At 41.8% G+C, this 14071-nt stretch overlaps 1 protein-coding gene across 7 annotated transcripts in view; it reads left to right on the plus strand.

Annotated features, from left to right (window-relative positions):
* The window catches only part of FILIP1 (filamin A interacting protein 1), a 102145-nt gene that overhangs the window by 45816 nt on the left and 42258 nt on the right, over positions 1 to 14071 (plus strand). For all 7 annotated transcript variants that reach the window (XM_063152892.1, XM_063152896.1, XM_063152894.1 and 4 more), the window contains one exon: positions 13719 to 13892. In XM_063152892.1, the coding sequence (XP_063008962.1) occupies positions 13719 to 13892 (174 nt within the window). The remainder of the gene's footprint in view (positions 1 to 13718; positions 13893 to 14071) is intronic.

The following is a 14071-nucleotide window of genomic DNA, read 5'->3' on the forward strand; positions in this document are numbered from 1 at the left end:
ACATTTCCTGATTGGGGGCCCAAAAGGAAATGAGGAGGAGTATTCCTACATGTTTACAACTCACTCTTTCATTGCATGTTTGGGGAAAAAACCCACAATAATAAAAGTATATTTATAATGACAGCATCCCACTACAAATCATTAGGTTTCTCAAGGAAAATAATTTCTTATCCAGATTCTGTGCCTATTGCTGCAAGCTGATTTAAGCTTGGGAGACAGTTTCCTGTATTTCACACCAACTCAAAAAGGAGCAACTTTTCCACTCAAGGCCTTTATTATAGTCCATGTTTCACAGGGTTTCTCCAGTGCCAGCGTGGCGTTCATCCCCTGCAGTTCAGCCCCTCACTCCTGTCAACGTCCCTTGCATGCCTTGGGGCTGAAATGTTTCCTGAGGAGCAGAGTTCCTCAAAGCCAGGCAGCCATGGGGTGTAAAGGAAATGCAAGTTAAGCTGCCAGCTGCTGTCACATTCCCTCTGCTGCAGACCTGAGGGTGCAGATGGGCAATGTGTGAAATGTGATGTCCTGAGGAATGGTATGTATCATATACAAGGGATGTATAAATTAATATTTATTAATTAGACAAGACACAATTTCTGACAACTCCTCAAACTTCCTAATGTAACACGGGGTTGGGTTTGGTTTGATATTTGAAGGGAAACATGATGTGGCAGATATTCAGAGGTAAACCTATTTATATACCATTCCTGGTTCAAAGGGAGAGACCAAACCACTCTGCTGTCAAAGAAATCCCTTCCTTACAAGTATGTAATCAAGACTGCATTTAATGGTTAATTTGAGCGCTTGCAGGAGGTGCCAGAGCAGTATTTTGTTGAAGGGCAGGTGTGGGAGGCTGGTTGCTGAAACAAGGCAGGTGTGGGGGAAGGAGCTCTCTCATCCCACAGAGACAGGGGGAGCTCACCTTCAGGTGGGCTGCAAGACTTTCCTCTCAACCTGGGAGCATCAGGGAAAGGTTAACAGAGGACTCTGTTTGTTCTCCCTGGCAAGGTCCTTATGAAACACTTTGGTATCAGTGACTGCACATCTGGCCACCAGGAAAATCCTCTCTCTTAACAAAGTCAACTCACATGGGTATAGGTGATAAACTACCCATTGCATTTTAACACTTTAAAAGGTATTTTAGTATTTTTCTGTCTCTCTCGCAGAAAACTATGCTTTGTATATGCAAAGGAAAGGAAAATTCTTTACTGTTTCCATCTTTCTGCTTTTCTACTTTCCCTTTTGGAGGGTTACATATTATATAATGCCTTTTATTCTATAATTGCTCTGTTCTACTCTTTTTCCTAAGAGCTAAATTTCCCTATTCACTTTTCTTCCCTTTTTTATTATTCTAGTTGTGACCTTTTTTCTTATTCTACCTTTTTGTCACTTCCCAGCTCAGGCTTCCCTCATCCTGCAGATGCATTGACTGACCTGAGAATTCTGGAGACAAAATTGTAGAATATCTACTGTATATAAAATCCCATCATCTAATTTTTTAGGCAAATGCTCCCTTTAACCTTTTTGTTAACTTAGTAAGCCATGTTTTAGGTAGTTTGTTTACTTTGACTACTCCTATTGGAAAAACAGTCCCAGAACTGAAAATCTTTAATGTTTATCTGATTTCTCCCATTTAACTTCTAAAGCAATTTTAATTATGTTTGGTGAAACCTTTATGAAACTCTGCTATACAGAGATCCTGCTTTGAAAGCCCACCTCTGTCCCTCCTGCCTATAATGCCTGATGTGTTTGTAGGCAGCAGCCTTGCATCCTCTGAGCCTTTGCTTTTGCTGTGCTACTGTACCACATCCTGTCCATTTCCTCTGGCAAAATGGGCTCTCCATGTCCCCATCACCCCTGACCAGCAGCAGTCACACCCTGGGGTCCCTTCTTGGTGGCTGGAGCTGGAGCTGCACGTGGTGCTTGCTGTGGGACAGAGCTCCCTGTGCCTTCTGCATTTGCTTTCATACTGGCCTTTCTCTTTAGGCATGGCATTACCTGGCCTTCCTGTCACTTGTCACTCTGACTGGTATAAACAAGAGAATTTGACTCTGTAGCTGTTCTTGTGATGTTCTTGTCTCCTTTTCCTCTTGTTGCAGTGTGTAAACCTGCATGCAATGCCTCAAACTGCTTTTGTATTGACTTTTCCAAGATATTGTAACCACCTTGGAAGTAACCACATAGTTGATTAGTTAAAAACACTGTACAAACTTCTGCATTTTTCTGCAGTGCCTTTTTTTTAATACTCTTGCATTAATATTAATCAATATGGATCTGCCTGAAAGCTCAAGCCAGGAATGTGGGATAGATAGGTGGGAAAAAACCAGATGTGTTTCTTGCGCAGGTAACAGAAACCAGAAGAGAAAGCTGGGGCAAGTTGTCTTGGCACCAGAGAAAACAGTGAAGAGAAGGAGTTTTCAAATGGTCATTAGCAAAACAGCACAGATTAACAAGCATCAGATGAGCCAAGGCAGAAAGAATAGGTAAAGCCAGAGAAAAGTGCATGCAGGGTATCTGTGAAGTCCTGTTGATTGAATTGAAATAATTTAGGATTTATGAGCATATCATAGATGAAATGCAAATTCCCCATGGGAAAAACCTTGGCAAGTACAGAGCTACAGGGAAAAAGAGAAGATAGGGTTAATGTGTGGAGGGAGAGGTGACTTAAGCAGAATGGAATGAGGGGAAAGAGGCTGGGCAATAGAAGAAAAAGAGTGTAAGCAAAAGGGGAACACAACAGAGATAAATGGGGCCAAGCTAGACACAGAAAGTGGGCACACAAAAGGCAAGAAAATGAAGGGATAGATGGTATCCACAATGTAGCAAAACAAAAGCCTAAAAACAAACCCTAAAAATGTCTGGCATATCAGTAAATGAGTAAATTCTCTCCTCTCTGACTGACCCCTGGCTTGTTTGTGTTTTGCTGGTGAAGAATGCTTTTGCAGCACAAAAAAAAAACAAAAACAAAAAAAAAAAAAAAAAATCAGACCACAGATGCTCTCTTCTATTTTTATTGAATAATTTATAACCAGAGATTAATTTTGTCCAGAATAGTATGGTTTGTTTTCTGTAGCTTGCATTTTCTGCTGTGCAAAGTGCAGAATATACCATAGGAGGTAAGAAGAACTTGTCTAGCAAGTCCCAAAATCATCAATTTTAAATAGAACCTGGCTGTTTTGTGAGAGGGGAAAAAAAATAGCAAAGGTAGGACAGTATACTGAAATATAGTTAAATTGTGCTATTTAGGCAATTTCCTGCTCCATGTGAAATAAAGGGCAGAGATACTGTCAACTAGAGGGATGGTGGCCATCCATCTCTTTGGTACTAAAATTGCTTTAGAATTACATGTATGCTTTTCAGCCCTTCAAAGTAATGATCCCCAGTAAAATGTCCCTGTCACAGGACAGCTGTAGGCTGAAGTCCTCTTTCACAAAGATGTTTTAACATCCTTCTCTAGTAATGCCTGAGCAGTATCTGTTGTGTTGGTTAGGCTTGAAGGATCAGAAGAGAGAGGAATAACTGACAAGTGTCTCTGACCCACTGAACATCTTATCTAGAGTGGAAGGAAGACTAGGAACAGCTTGGAGTTTTTTTCCCAAAATTCTTCATCTTCTGTTCAAAACAGAATTGCCCACAACCAGCTTTTAAAGTTTTGGTCTTTTTCCAAACTGATCCTCTCTTGCAAACTTTTAAAAATTAGTTTTAAATAGTGATATAATTTGACTATTTATTTTTCTTTTTCTTTACATTTGCTTAGTGGAAATTGTATATTCAGTGCAACAGTAATAAAGAAGTTTGTATCTTTTCTCATTTTTCTTGAAAGTTCACTCTGTGGGAGAGCACATGGCCGATCATTTTGCAATCAATGTTAAATGCATGAGCTTTCTGGCTTTAAAATATCTGGGATTCTTTGGAAAGCTTGCAACTAGCATATGCCTTATGTGTCATAATGCTGCCCAGTACTCTGAGTCACCAGTTGTTAATTTAACATTGCAGTGGTAGATGAACCTGTTTTTATTAACTTTGCTGCCCCAGTTCTGTGTTTATTAAGTTTTTGTCTGTTGTCCTCTAGCTGAGGATCAGATAAGCTCTTGAGAGCAAAACAGATTATTTTTCATCAAAAACAAGTTTTAATAAATGCAAATATAAATCTTTACATAATAATTGTCATAACATGGCTGAGAAAATGTCTTATTTCTAGGGTTAAAGGCTCCACCTATTGGTTAACTAAAGTGAGAGAAATGTAACATTTTCACATAGAAAACTGCAGGTCCTACTGAACATCCTGTGTCTTGCCACATCTTACAAAATTGCTGCCTTCACTGTTTGTGTGATGTCCAAAATGAAGTAAACTCTGACTTATTTCAGAGGGCTGGGCAGATGTGGCACCCAAAATGATGCACTGCTGAGGGAGGCACTATGAAGGGAAATACTTTCCTCAGACAAGAAGGGTTTGGATTTTGCAAGTGATGTCTTTCTTATCCTGGAAATTATTGGATTTCTTTGCAAAAAATTAGCATCAACTCTTCCATGCCAGAAAAATGAGTGGAACTGAACTAACTCAAATATACAGTTGCATGGTAACTTCCAGACATTTGTCACCTTCAAGTTTAAACAAATCAGAAACAGAAGTATTGATGTGAATATGGAGCCCCGATTCCCCAGTATTGGCTTGGGCAATCTCAGCAGTTCAGGTAAAACAGCATTCTGAAGGGATTCAGAGTCATTCTTGGAAATGCAGTGGGAGAATAGAGAGGGGCAAGGATGTCCCCAAGTGGCGCCTGGGGAGGGCAAAGGGAAGGATGGACACTGGGGGGAATCTGGGGGATTTTGGAGACAACTGAGGGCATCATGAGCACGGCTGGGAGCTCTCACTCTGCGCCTTTCACTGCCCACCCACCCCAGGTGCTTCACACTCAGAGTTTGGCCACTTCCCTCATTTCCTCAGACAACTCCTGCGTTCAAATAATTGGTTGTGCTGGTGAGTGCTTGCTGAAATGCAGCCCTAGTGTTCTTGCCCATTCATCAGCCACCAGTAACTTGGATGCACATTGTGCAGCACAGAGCACTCAAAAACATCTCGTTGAAGCCAACAAAACGCTTGGACAAGAGAAAGCTGTGTATACAGTTTATTACTCATGTACACAGACTTAGGTCTGTTAGTGTCCCACATGCTCCTGTCTCCACAGAAGAGGCAGAAGGAATGCCTCTGACTTCATCATCATCCTGGTTACAGCCCTGCTGGCTCCAGCCTGTCCTGCTCCATCCTGCTCCTTGTGTGCTTGCTCCTGCCAGAAGGCAGCAAGATCACTGTGGAAAAAATAAATGCCTGGGCTGATTTGCTCCTCTTGGAGACAGGGTACTCACAGCCGCTGCTTGAAGAGCATCCCTGAAATTCAACTCAGAACACCTAATTTCAGATGCTTGTGCTCTCTATACCACCAATGTAGCACTTGCAAACAGCAATTTAGACAAGAGTTACACATTTAATGAAGATACTTTTTAGTTTCTAATGGATTTCAACAAATTGGATGATAGTACAGAAGAACCTATACCTGGCAGAAATAAAATATAACAAAAGGGGAAAAATTAATAGGAGAACACTGATATTGATGTCAGAGTGCCATATTTTTTGTAGCATTCACAGCATATCTAGATCCTCTATATACTTGGAAATTAAATCCCATTCATGAGAAATGTTATTTCCTTTACGGAATGGAAATGGAGCATGGTGGGGTAATTTTATGTGTGAAGCATAAGAAAGAGGTTCATGATCCATGGGTCTCGTGTCTTGGTCCAGACTTACTAATAGGGCCAGATGATAAGAGAAGAAAGAGGAAAAGAAATGCTTTTCCTTATTGCCCTTTCATTAGTCACTCTTTTTTTCCCTCCTAAAGTGCTTTTTACAGATCACAAAATAAGTTCTGGTTACAAAAGGAACATGGCAGCTTTATGGCTAGATGGATCAGTCTGTGGTTTCTGCTTGCTGCTGGGCTTCAGGCCGTGTGAAAAATATTATACAGTTAATGCTGGCTGAGACAAAAACTCTATACAACTGGGTACAGCAAACACAAACCAGTGGGTTTAGCCATTGTGAGGCATTTCTGGAACATGCAGAACATATGCCAACATGCAGAGTCATGCACATAACTTGACAGTGACCCCTTGCCCTGGTGTCTCTGTGCTGACTGGATCATGACACTGTAATTCTATATGCTGCAGTAACTGCCCCACGGCTTGATAATATCAAGCAAAGCACTCTTTCAGTGTGAAAAGACAAGGCAGGGTATCCCAGACCATAATAATTCTGAAAACATCAAGCAGTGTGGAGTTAATACTTCTCAAGGTCTTGCCATGGGAATTTTGCTGGCCGTGGCCCAGACTACAGATAATTAATTATGTCAGTGAAAGGCTCTGGTGGCCTGTTTTCTTCAGAAAAAAAAGTGACATCATCCATGGAGCGCTCTGGCAATAAAGCAGAACAAAGCTGTGTGGGCAGGAAATAACAGACAGATGTCTTCTAGTGCTCATTTGATCTGTTTCAAGGCTTGCTGGAAGAAGTAATACATTGCTCAGTGCTGCTTCTCCTCAGCTCTGCAATCTTTAGCAGGGACTTTTTCAAACATAACAGGCCAAATTAATTTCTGATGTAATTCTTCTGGAGCCACTTCAGAAGATTTATGCAGTGGCTGAGCTAGTCTATCATGTGCCTCTTCTCCAGTATTGATTTTAGAAGAGCTTTCTGAGCTATCACAAGATAAAGCACAATAAAATTAAATACAGTGTAGAGCTCCAAAGGCATCATACAAGGCCAGAAAGTTCTGCATGGTGTGGAGAAGACAGGACAGTTCTCTTCAATATCCTCAAGGCCATGAGGGATCATTTGTGTTTCTGGATCTATATTTCACTTACCCTTTGTACAAAATCAACAATCAACAATGGTCACTTTTCATCACTGAAGTAATCTCTACCTCCAGAGTACATCGTGTACCTAGACTTGAATACAGAAAAGGTAAAAGAAATTCATGCAAGTGAAATTCCTATTTTCAAGTATTAGGAAATTAAGTTAAGATGAAAGGTGTAAAAAAATCATTGCTGTACATAAAGACTTCCTTGCAAAAAAAACCCCAATGTATTCCTGTTGCTGGTGCAGCCTTACTTTGACTCGAGTGTGCAGTTTTTATTAAAAGATATAAAGCTATTAGAGCATGTCCAAAAGACAGCTGTGAAGATGGTGAAGGGTTTAGAGGGGAAACCATAGAGCAGCTGGAGTCCCTTGGTTTGTTCAGTCTGGGGGAGACTGAGGGGAGATCTAATCACAGTCTACAACTTCCTCATGAGGGGAAGAGGAGGGACAGGCTCTGATCTCTGCTCTGTGTGACAGTGACAGGACCCAAGGGAATGGCCTGAAGCTGTGTCAGGAGAGGTTTAGGCTGGATATCAGGAAAGGTTTTTTAACCCAGAGGGTGGTTGGGCACTGGAACAGGCTCCCCAGGGAAGTGATCACTGCCCCAAGCCTGACAGAGTTCAAGAGGTGTTTGGACAATGCTCTCAGGCACAGGGTGTGATTCTTGGGTCTGTCCTGTGCAAGGCCAGGATTTGGATTTGATGTTCTCTGTGAGTCCCTTCCAACTCGGGACTTCTATGATTCTATGATTTTATGTAATTAGCCAGCGTTTTGCATGGTTAGCATCACTGAGTGAGTGATACAAACAAGGCTACTTCAGATATCTGGTACAGGAGAAAAAAAATATTTACTCAGTTTTTGGCAAAAAGATCTTTGTGTGATGCAATATGCAATAGAGCACCTAACCTCCCTGCTTTGAAACATGCTTTGTACAATAGAGGGGCTAGAGAGAGCAATCAGGCCTTTAACAAAAGTGTCATTCCAGCTGTCAGGAGTAGTTTTTACTACGTTCTGCATACATATTTATAGTATTATGAGACAAAATTAAGAAAGTACACTTTCCTTCTAATTATTTTTGTTTCCTCCTAAGATAAGAATGAAGGGAAGTTACTGGTCTTAAACAGGGACTAGTGGATTAGTGTTAGAAAAGATTTTCAGATACAGGTGTTTGAGTGCCCCTGCTTGAAGGTGCTTTCTTTAATTAACATCTTTCATTAAAATAGTGATATCCACTTTCTGAGGTCTCTAATGGAACTTTTCAGAAATGAGGCTATTCCTGCCCTGATAGCAGCACATCATGTTCTGGATAGCTCAGAAAGCAGTGTGAGAACATTCTCCTGATCTCCCTCTGGATGCTTTGAGTGTGATGTTTATTAACTCTAGGTGAAATATTTGTAAAGCCTACTGGCATTTAGGAAATCAGTCACTGGTAAGACCCCACCATTACATGGATAACCTGTGACCTTATCTAGTTTCGGATGCTGAACAGAGCAGCTGTTGTGCTATAAATAACTTGAACTGTGTGCAATGCAAAGAACAACAACACAAGTAGAAGTAAAGGTTCCTGTCTGTGGTTTCATAGTTATTTCTGTCATTAATCTCTGGCAAGAAAAATACAACTTCATAAATATTAAACATCTGCTACTTAGTGCACTTCCTTGTGTAGGTATAATAAAGTGTCTTCATAACCAGAAAAGAAATATTCAAAAGCTGGAAATATCAGGTTGCTAAAATATTACATAATTGCATTTCCCGTAAACGCTACTCTTGCTCCTGAATTTTCAAAATTTCTTTCATCTGATTAAGAGCATTGTTGTCATGTTACTGAAATATAGAGATTTCTCTAAAGTAGTTAGATGACTCCAGATGTGGAGCTATGAAGGTAATAGGTACCAGTAACTGATTTTGAGAGATACAAACTATGAATTTGCAGGAAGGCTAATTAGGAAAAAGAATCAGAAGAAGAGTTTAGACATGTACTGGCAAAAGATCTTGAGCTGGGTTTTACACCTGACAGTGTAAAACAGTGATTGCTTCAACTCCATTCAACCCATCTTGAACACAATTGGATCTTTTCCCCCGATTTACTAGATGCCTTATATGAAACGAGTTTGATCAGTTCAGTCCCATTTCCCAGGTGACAAATGGCCTGTGGCAAAAATTCCCCGTTTAGTGGGCGCTGAGTTTTGTCAGCAGGCTCATGGGAGAGGCCAAAGACTGTGGGAATGGGGAGAGAGGGCTGTAGTAAATTGGCAGGGCAGGGCATGAGGAAGAGGCACGTCTGAACGCCCAGCTCGCGTAACAGTCTTTCCATTGACCAAGAATCTGGTTGCTAGGCTGCCAGACCCCTTTTACAAGCAGCAGAGTCATGCTATTGTTTCCTAAATGGTTTCAATTTTATGCAGGAACCTCTTTACATCCTTTCTATATCTTTTAAATATTTTACTAGGCGTGTAGTAAGGCGAGGTTTGGAACACGGCCCCCTGCTCCGCTCATTCGGTGAGCACAACAAAGTCCTTCTCCTTCATTCTGCCAAAAAGTGAGTGCCAGCCTTCCATCTGGGCAAGCAGTGTGCACTCATGAGAGAAGGGGAGCATTGTCTTGGATTTCCCAGGTAGTAACACAGACCCCATCTCTTTGGTAAGTGCACTCATGAGTGGGGAATAGAGGGGAGGGAAAGGAAAGCAGGCAAAACTTTGTGGGACAGCAGTGCTCCCCAGCACCTCAGGCCATCCATGGCGTGCTCAAGAGCTGAGGTCATCAGCCTTTAGATTTTGGCACCTCCAGTAAGCATAAAACAAGCTTAGACATAGTTCAACTTTACAGTTCTTCTATCAGCAGGAGCAACCGAAGGAGTTAAATGAGTACATCTTTAATCTGTCTTTATTGCTCCAACTGCTTAGAGAATCTGGTACTTGGGACACTTCATTAATGGAAAGGTATCTTTATTTTCAAGAATTCACAACCTTAACAATATAGACAGAAAGGTAGCTCAGTGTTTTCTCTAGGATAATTGAAGTAATGAAAAACTAATAAAAGTAATTTTTTTAAAATTCCATATTTTGACTTAAAAGAGCTTTTCTGACTAATTGCAGTCTTCTGGACTTTTGCAAATAAGTTTCATTGTGTTACAAGCTGTTGCAATATGCAGTCTTCTCAAGCCTGGATGCTCTTTCTCATCACAGCACCAACAAAACAAAACAAAAGCAGGACTTGAGAGATGATTTTCCTGCACCAAAAATCATGTTCCTTCTACCAAAACAGCTAAAAACTGTTCTCTGGGATTTATACACAAGTTTACTCGCAGTTTGAAATACCTTCCTTGTGTTTGTGTCCTAGCTTATGATTTACACAAAACAGGATTGCACTTTGGGGCAAGAGGCACCAGCAGTAGATTTCCACCAGTAGAAACAGCTTGCTGAAAACTCCCTCTTCTTAGCTAGGGACCCCCACTTTGAGTCTCTCATGCTCAAAGGTGTGCTACTTCAAAATTCACAGGTATGGATTTTGAAGTAGCCCCAGCGCTCCTCTGCAGGATTATTCTGACTTGTTTTCTGAAGATGGTCTGCTTCCTGCAGATCACTACACATTGGAAAAAAACACCTCTACCTGACCTCTCTTCCAGTTGTTTCAGGGGGAAATTGGTCATCTGGAGAAATATGAAATCACAAGATACACAGGCATGCTGTTTCAGCTCCTTCCCTCTATATCATCCTGAGGAGTTTCAGAGAGACTGACTGGAATTCACAAACCCCAAGCTGATGGATGTCGCTTGGATGTCTCTCTGACCTAGGTTAGCTGCCCTTCAGAATCTCCCTGTGATGGAGCTTGTTTCTGACCAAATAAAAGCAAATTTGTCTCCAGTTTATTATTAGCATTAGGTTCCCTTTTTGGTCCAATGCTTCCTAGCAACCTGTGTCTCTGTTTGTCATTTGTTTTTCACAAGCTGTTATCACAACTGAAACAAAGTCCTTGGTGAATTAACCGATACCCTTGAGAAGATAAGGATAGGAGAAATGGCTGAGCCCAGAAAAGGCAAAAGGCAGCCTGCCCCATTAATGCCAGCAGAGTGTGGGGTACCCAAGAAGGGTATAGGACAGGGCATGATGCCACCCAGCCTGATTCTGGGCTAGGTACCCTCCCATGGGCTGAGCAAGGGCTGTTTGGTGCTGACTGTCCTGACCCGTTCCCTTGGAGCTAGGCACATCGCTGCTTCCCTTTTAAGATGAAGCAATGAATGGGATTTTTTCTTCAAAGTTCTGAACTGAGCTTGGGCACCTATTTTCCTTCTTGGGGTGTCAGTTCCTCCATTCAGCATCATCCATTCCCCTGGCTTGGCTCCCTCTGGCTTTTGGGGGACCCAAACCTGCAGCATCCAGAAGCCTTTCTCAGTTAGCAGGGACACTCTTAGCTGTTTCAGGGGCTCTTATTCCTACTCCCTTGTGCTAAAGTTGCTCCATTTGAACAGTGAGTGATGACAGACTAATGAGGCCTGAGAGAAAGTCAGGCAGTGCACAACTGAACAGGGCAGGGGCACTTGCTGGGCAGAGCAGGTGCCTGCACAGCTATTTCTGTATCAAGTAACCGCTGCAGGGAATGGAGTCCAGCTCTTTGCTCTGCCTATTCACAGTGTTAAATCCCCAGTCCTGAGCTGTCTCTGTCTGCTCTGCCCAGCCCTGCCAGTGTTTAATTTTGCCATCCAAGGCCCCACAGTTCCAACGTGAGAGAATGAACTCATCCTCCTCCCCTCCCAAACAGGGTCTGAGATGTGCTTGTCCCTGAGGAAAGGGCTGTGTGGGGTATGAAGCTTTGTGTGCTCAGAATCAAAACAAAAAAACATTTCAACATGATTGGTTGTGTCCCTTGGTGCAGAGGGTAGAAGGGAGCTGCTCCCTCATCCCCATCCCTCTGTGTTGGTGCTCCCTTTGCCTGTGGCCCAGGGAAGCACACAGCAAGATACCAAATTAGTTCATTGGGACAGGATGAACCTCATGGCCTCAGCACTGCCTCTTCCTAAAAGGGCTTAAGACAACACATCATAAAATCTGGACATGTAGGAATCCCTGCATACTCCCATGCTATCCTACTGGACTTTTTAAAGGCTTTTTCTTCAATATAGAAGCATTGGCCTCATGGTGATGAAGACACTAAGACATCTGTTATTTCCACAGGGATAGAGAAAAGTAATGCATTCACAAACCTGTCAAGAACCTGCCTAAAACAACACTTTTCCTGTATTGAGAATGGCACAGTCTTAGGATGTGATGTAGTGAGGTGTACATGCTCTTCTGCCTTTCTTTGGGACTAGCTCACATAATTCACTCAGTTGTAACATCCATGAGTGATGAACCTTTCCTGCTCTCATTTTGAAATAAGATTAATACCATTCCAATTTGCATTTTGTATCTTGCAGACAAGTGCAAATATTTTACTTCAGGTTGCAAAATGTTATGCATAATTTTATATATATTGGGCTAGTTCTTAATTAGATGGCATGATCTTTGCCTGAAGTTCATTACTTATTTTCATGTTAGACTGTTTTAAATTAAAAAAAAATTAAAGGATCTTTACCATTTCCCAAAATTATTTTCTTGCTCATTTTAAAATCAAGTAGTTTTGTTGAGCTGTGGTGCCTCTGAGGTTCTGGGTGAAGATTTAAGATTTGCTACAGGGATGAATTGAATGCTGTTATGAACGGCATGGAAAAGCATGAAGAGTTGGTACGTTCATAAATCTTAAAACAGTCATTGCTTACACAGGGGCAGGATTTGTAAAGAATTTTTTCCTAAAATGTCTGAACCCTTCCTTAGTGCTTAATTTACTTCCCAAGCTCACATGGGTTGTCAGAAAGGCAGGCAAGAGAAAAATGCCCATCCTCTTCTGCTCCCCCATCCATTTGCACTTGTGGGAAAGATGCTCTCTAGGGAAATCCAGGAGCCCACCAAAAACCTGTAGGTTATACAGATCCTCCCTGGACTATGGCCTCATAAACATGCCTTGGAAGACAAGCAGGTGCCCTGCCCCCAGTTTACAGATGGCTTAACAGGTGTTGGCAAGTATCATTAGAAACAGAGCCCTGGCTTAAGTGTTTATCCGCAGCACAGCCCTAAAGTGCTCCTTGTGCGTAGCCAGGTGGCCCTGCAGAGCTGTCTGGTCACGCCCAGGTGTTTGCTCCTGCTGCTGGAACTGGGGAGCTTCCACCTGGCTGCCCTTGGCCACAGGTGCACCCCTGCTCCCAGCCCCTGCTCCAGCAGCACAGCCCTCCTCCATGGCTGGGAGGATTTGCTCAGACTTACCATGTCTCGTTAGCTGGGGTCTGCAATGTCTAGGGTTTTGTTTAAAAAAAAAAAATATTTTAAAGGTTACTTGAAAAAAGTATTTAGCCACAAATTCAGCTAGGGAGTGAATAGGAGGTAACTGTCTGAGAAATATTAGTTCAGCTCACTTGTGCTGCTTGTTCTCCTCATTTCCTTGTCCCTTCAGGGAACACCATGGGCAACAACTAAAATCCAGTTTATGAAGAATAATGATGTTCTCTGGCTATAGTTGCAACTCAGATAAAAATTAATATCATTCAAATGTAATGTCATACAGGAACAGAATAATTCATCCCTTAAAGTACAATATTTGTATTGGACTGATCATGTTTAATCTGAGATTTCCCAACATTTTTATATTTGCATTGACAGCCTGTCATTTTTCTAATTTATTTTATTTTTGTGTATGCAGTCTGTACATATGAAATGCCTCTATTTTCCCCAGGTTCCCTCTTGGTTAATAGGTTGACTCATGACAGTGATTTGCACTATTACAGGCAAGGGAGGATGTGATCCACATGCTGAAGACAGAGAAAACCAAACCCGAAGTTTTAGAAGCTCATTATGGGTCTGCAACTCCAGAGCACGTGCTTCGAGTGCTGCACAGGGATGCCATCCTCGCCCAAGAAAAGTCTGTAGGGGAAGACGTCTACGAGAAACCAATTTCAGAGGTAACAACTTCTTGATTATTATGTATGTGCAGGGGGAAGCCTAACCAGAAGTGAGACTCCATATATTTTGGATGTATTCAAAGCATGCAAGAGGATTACACAGGATTTGTACACTGAAAACAAAATCTTGCTCACTCATATGCAGAATAATTTGTAAGCGAAGTCACTGGATTTGAACA

This window comes from Melospiza melodia, chromosome 3 (assembly GCF_035770615.1).
Source record: "Melospiza melodia melodia isolate bMelMel2 chromosome 3, bMelMel2.pri, whole genome shotgun sequence".
Classification (NCBI taxonomy): domain Eukaryota; kingdom Metazoa; phylum Chordata; class Aves; order Passeriformes; family Passerellidae; genus Melospiza; species Melospiza melodia.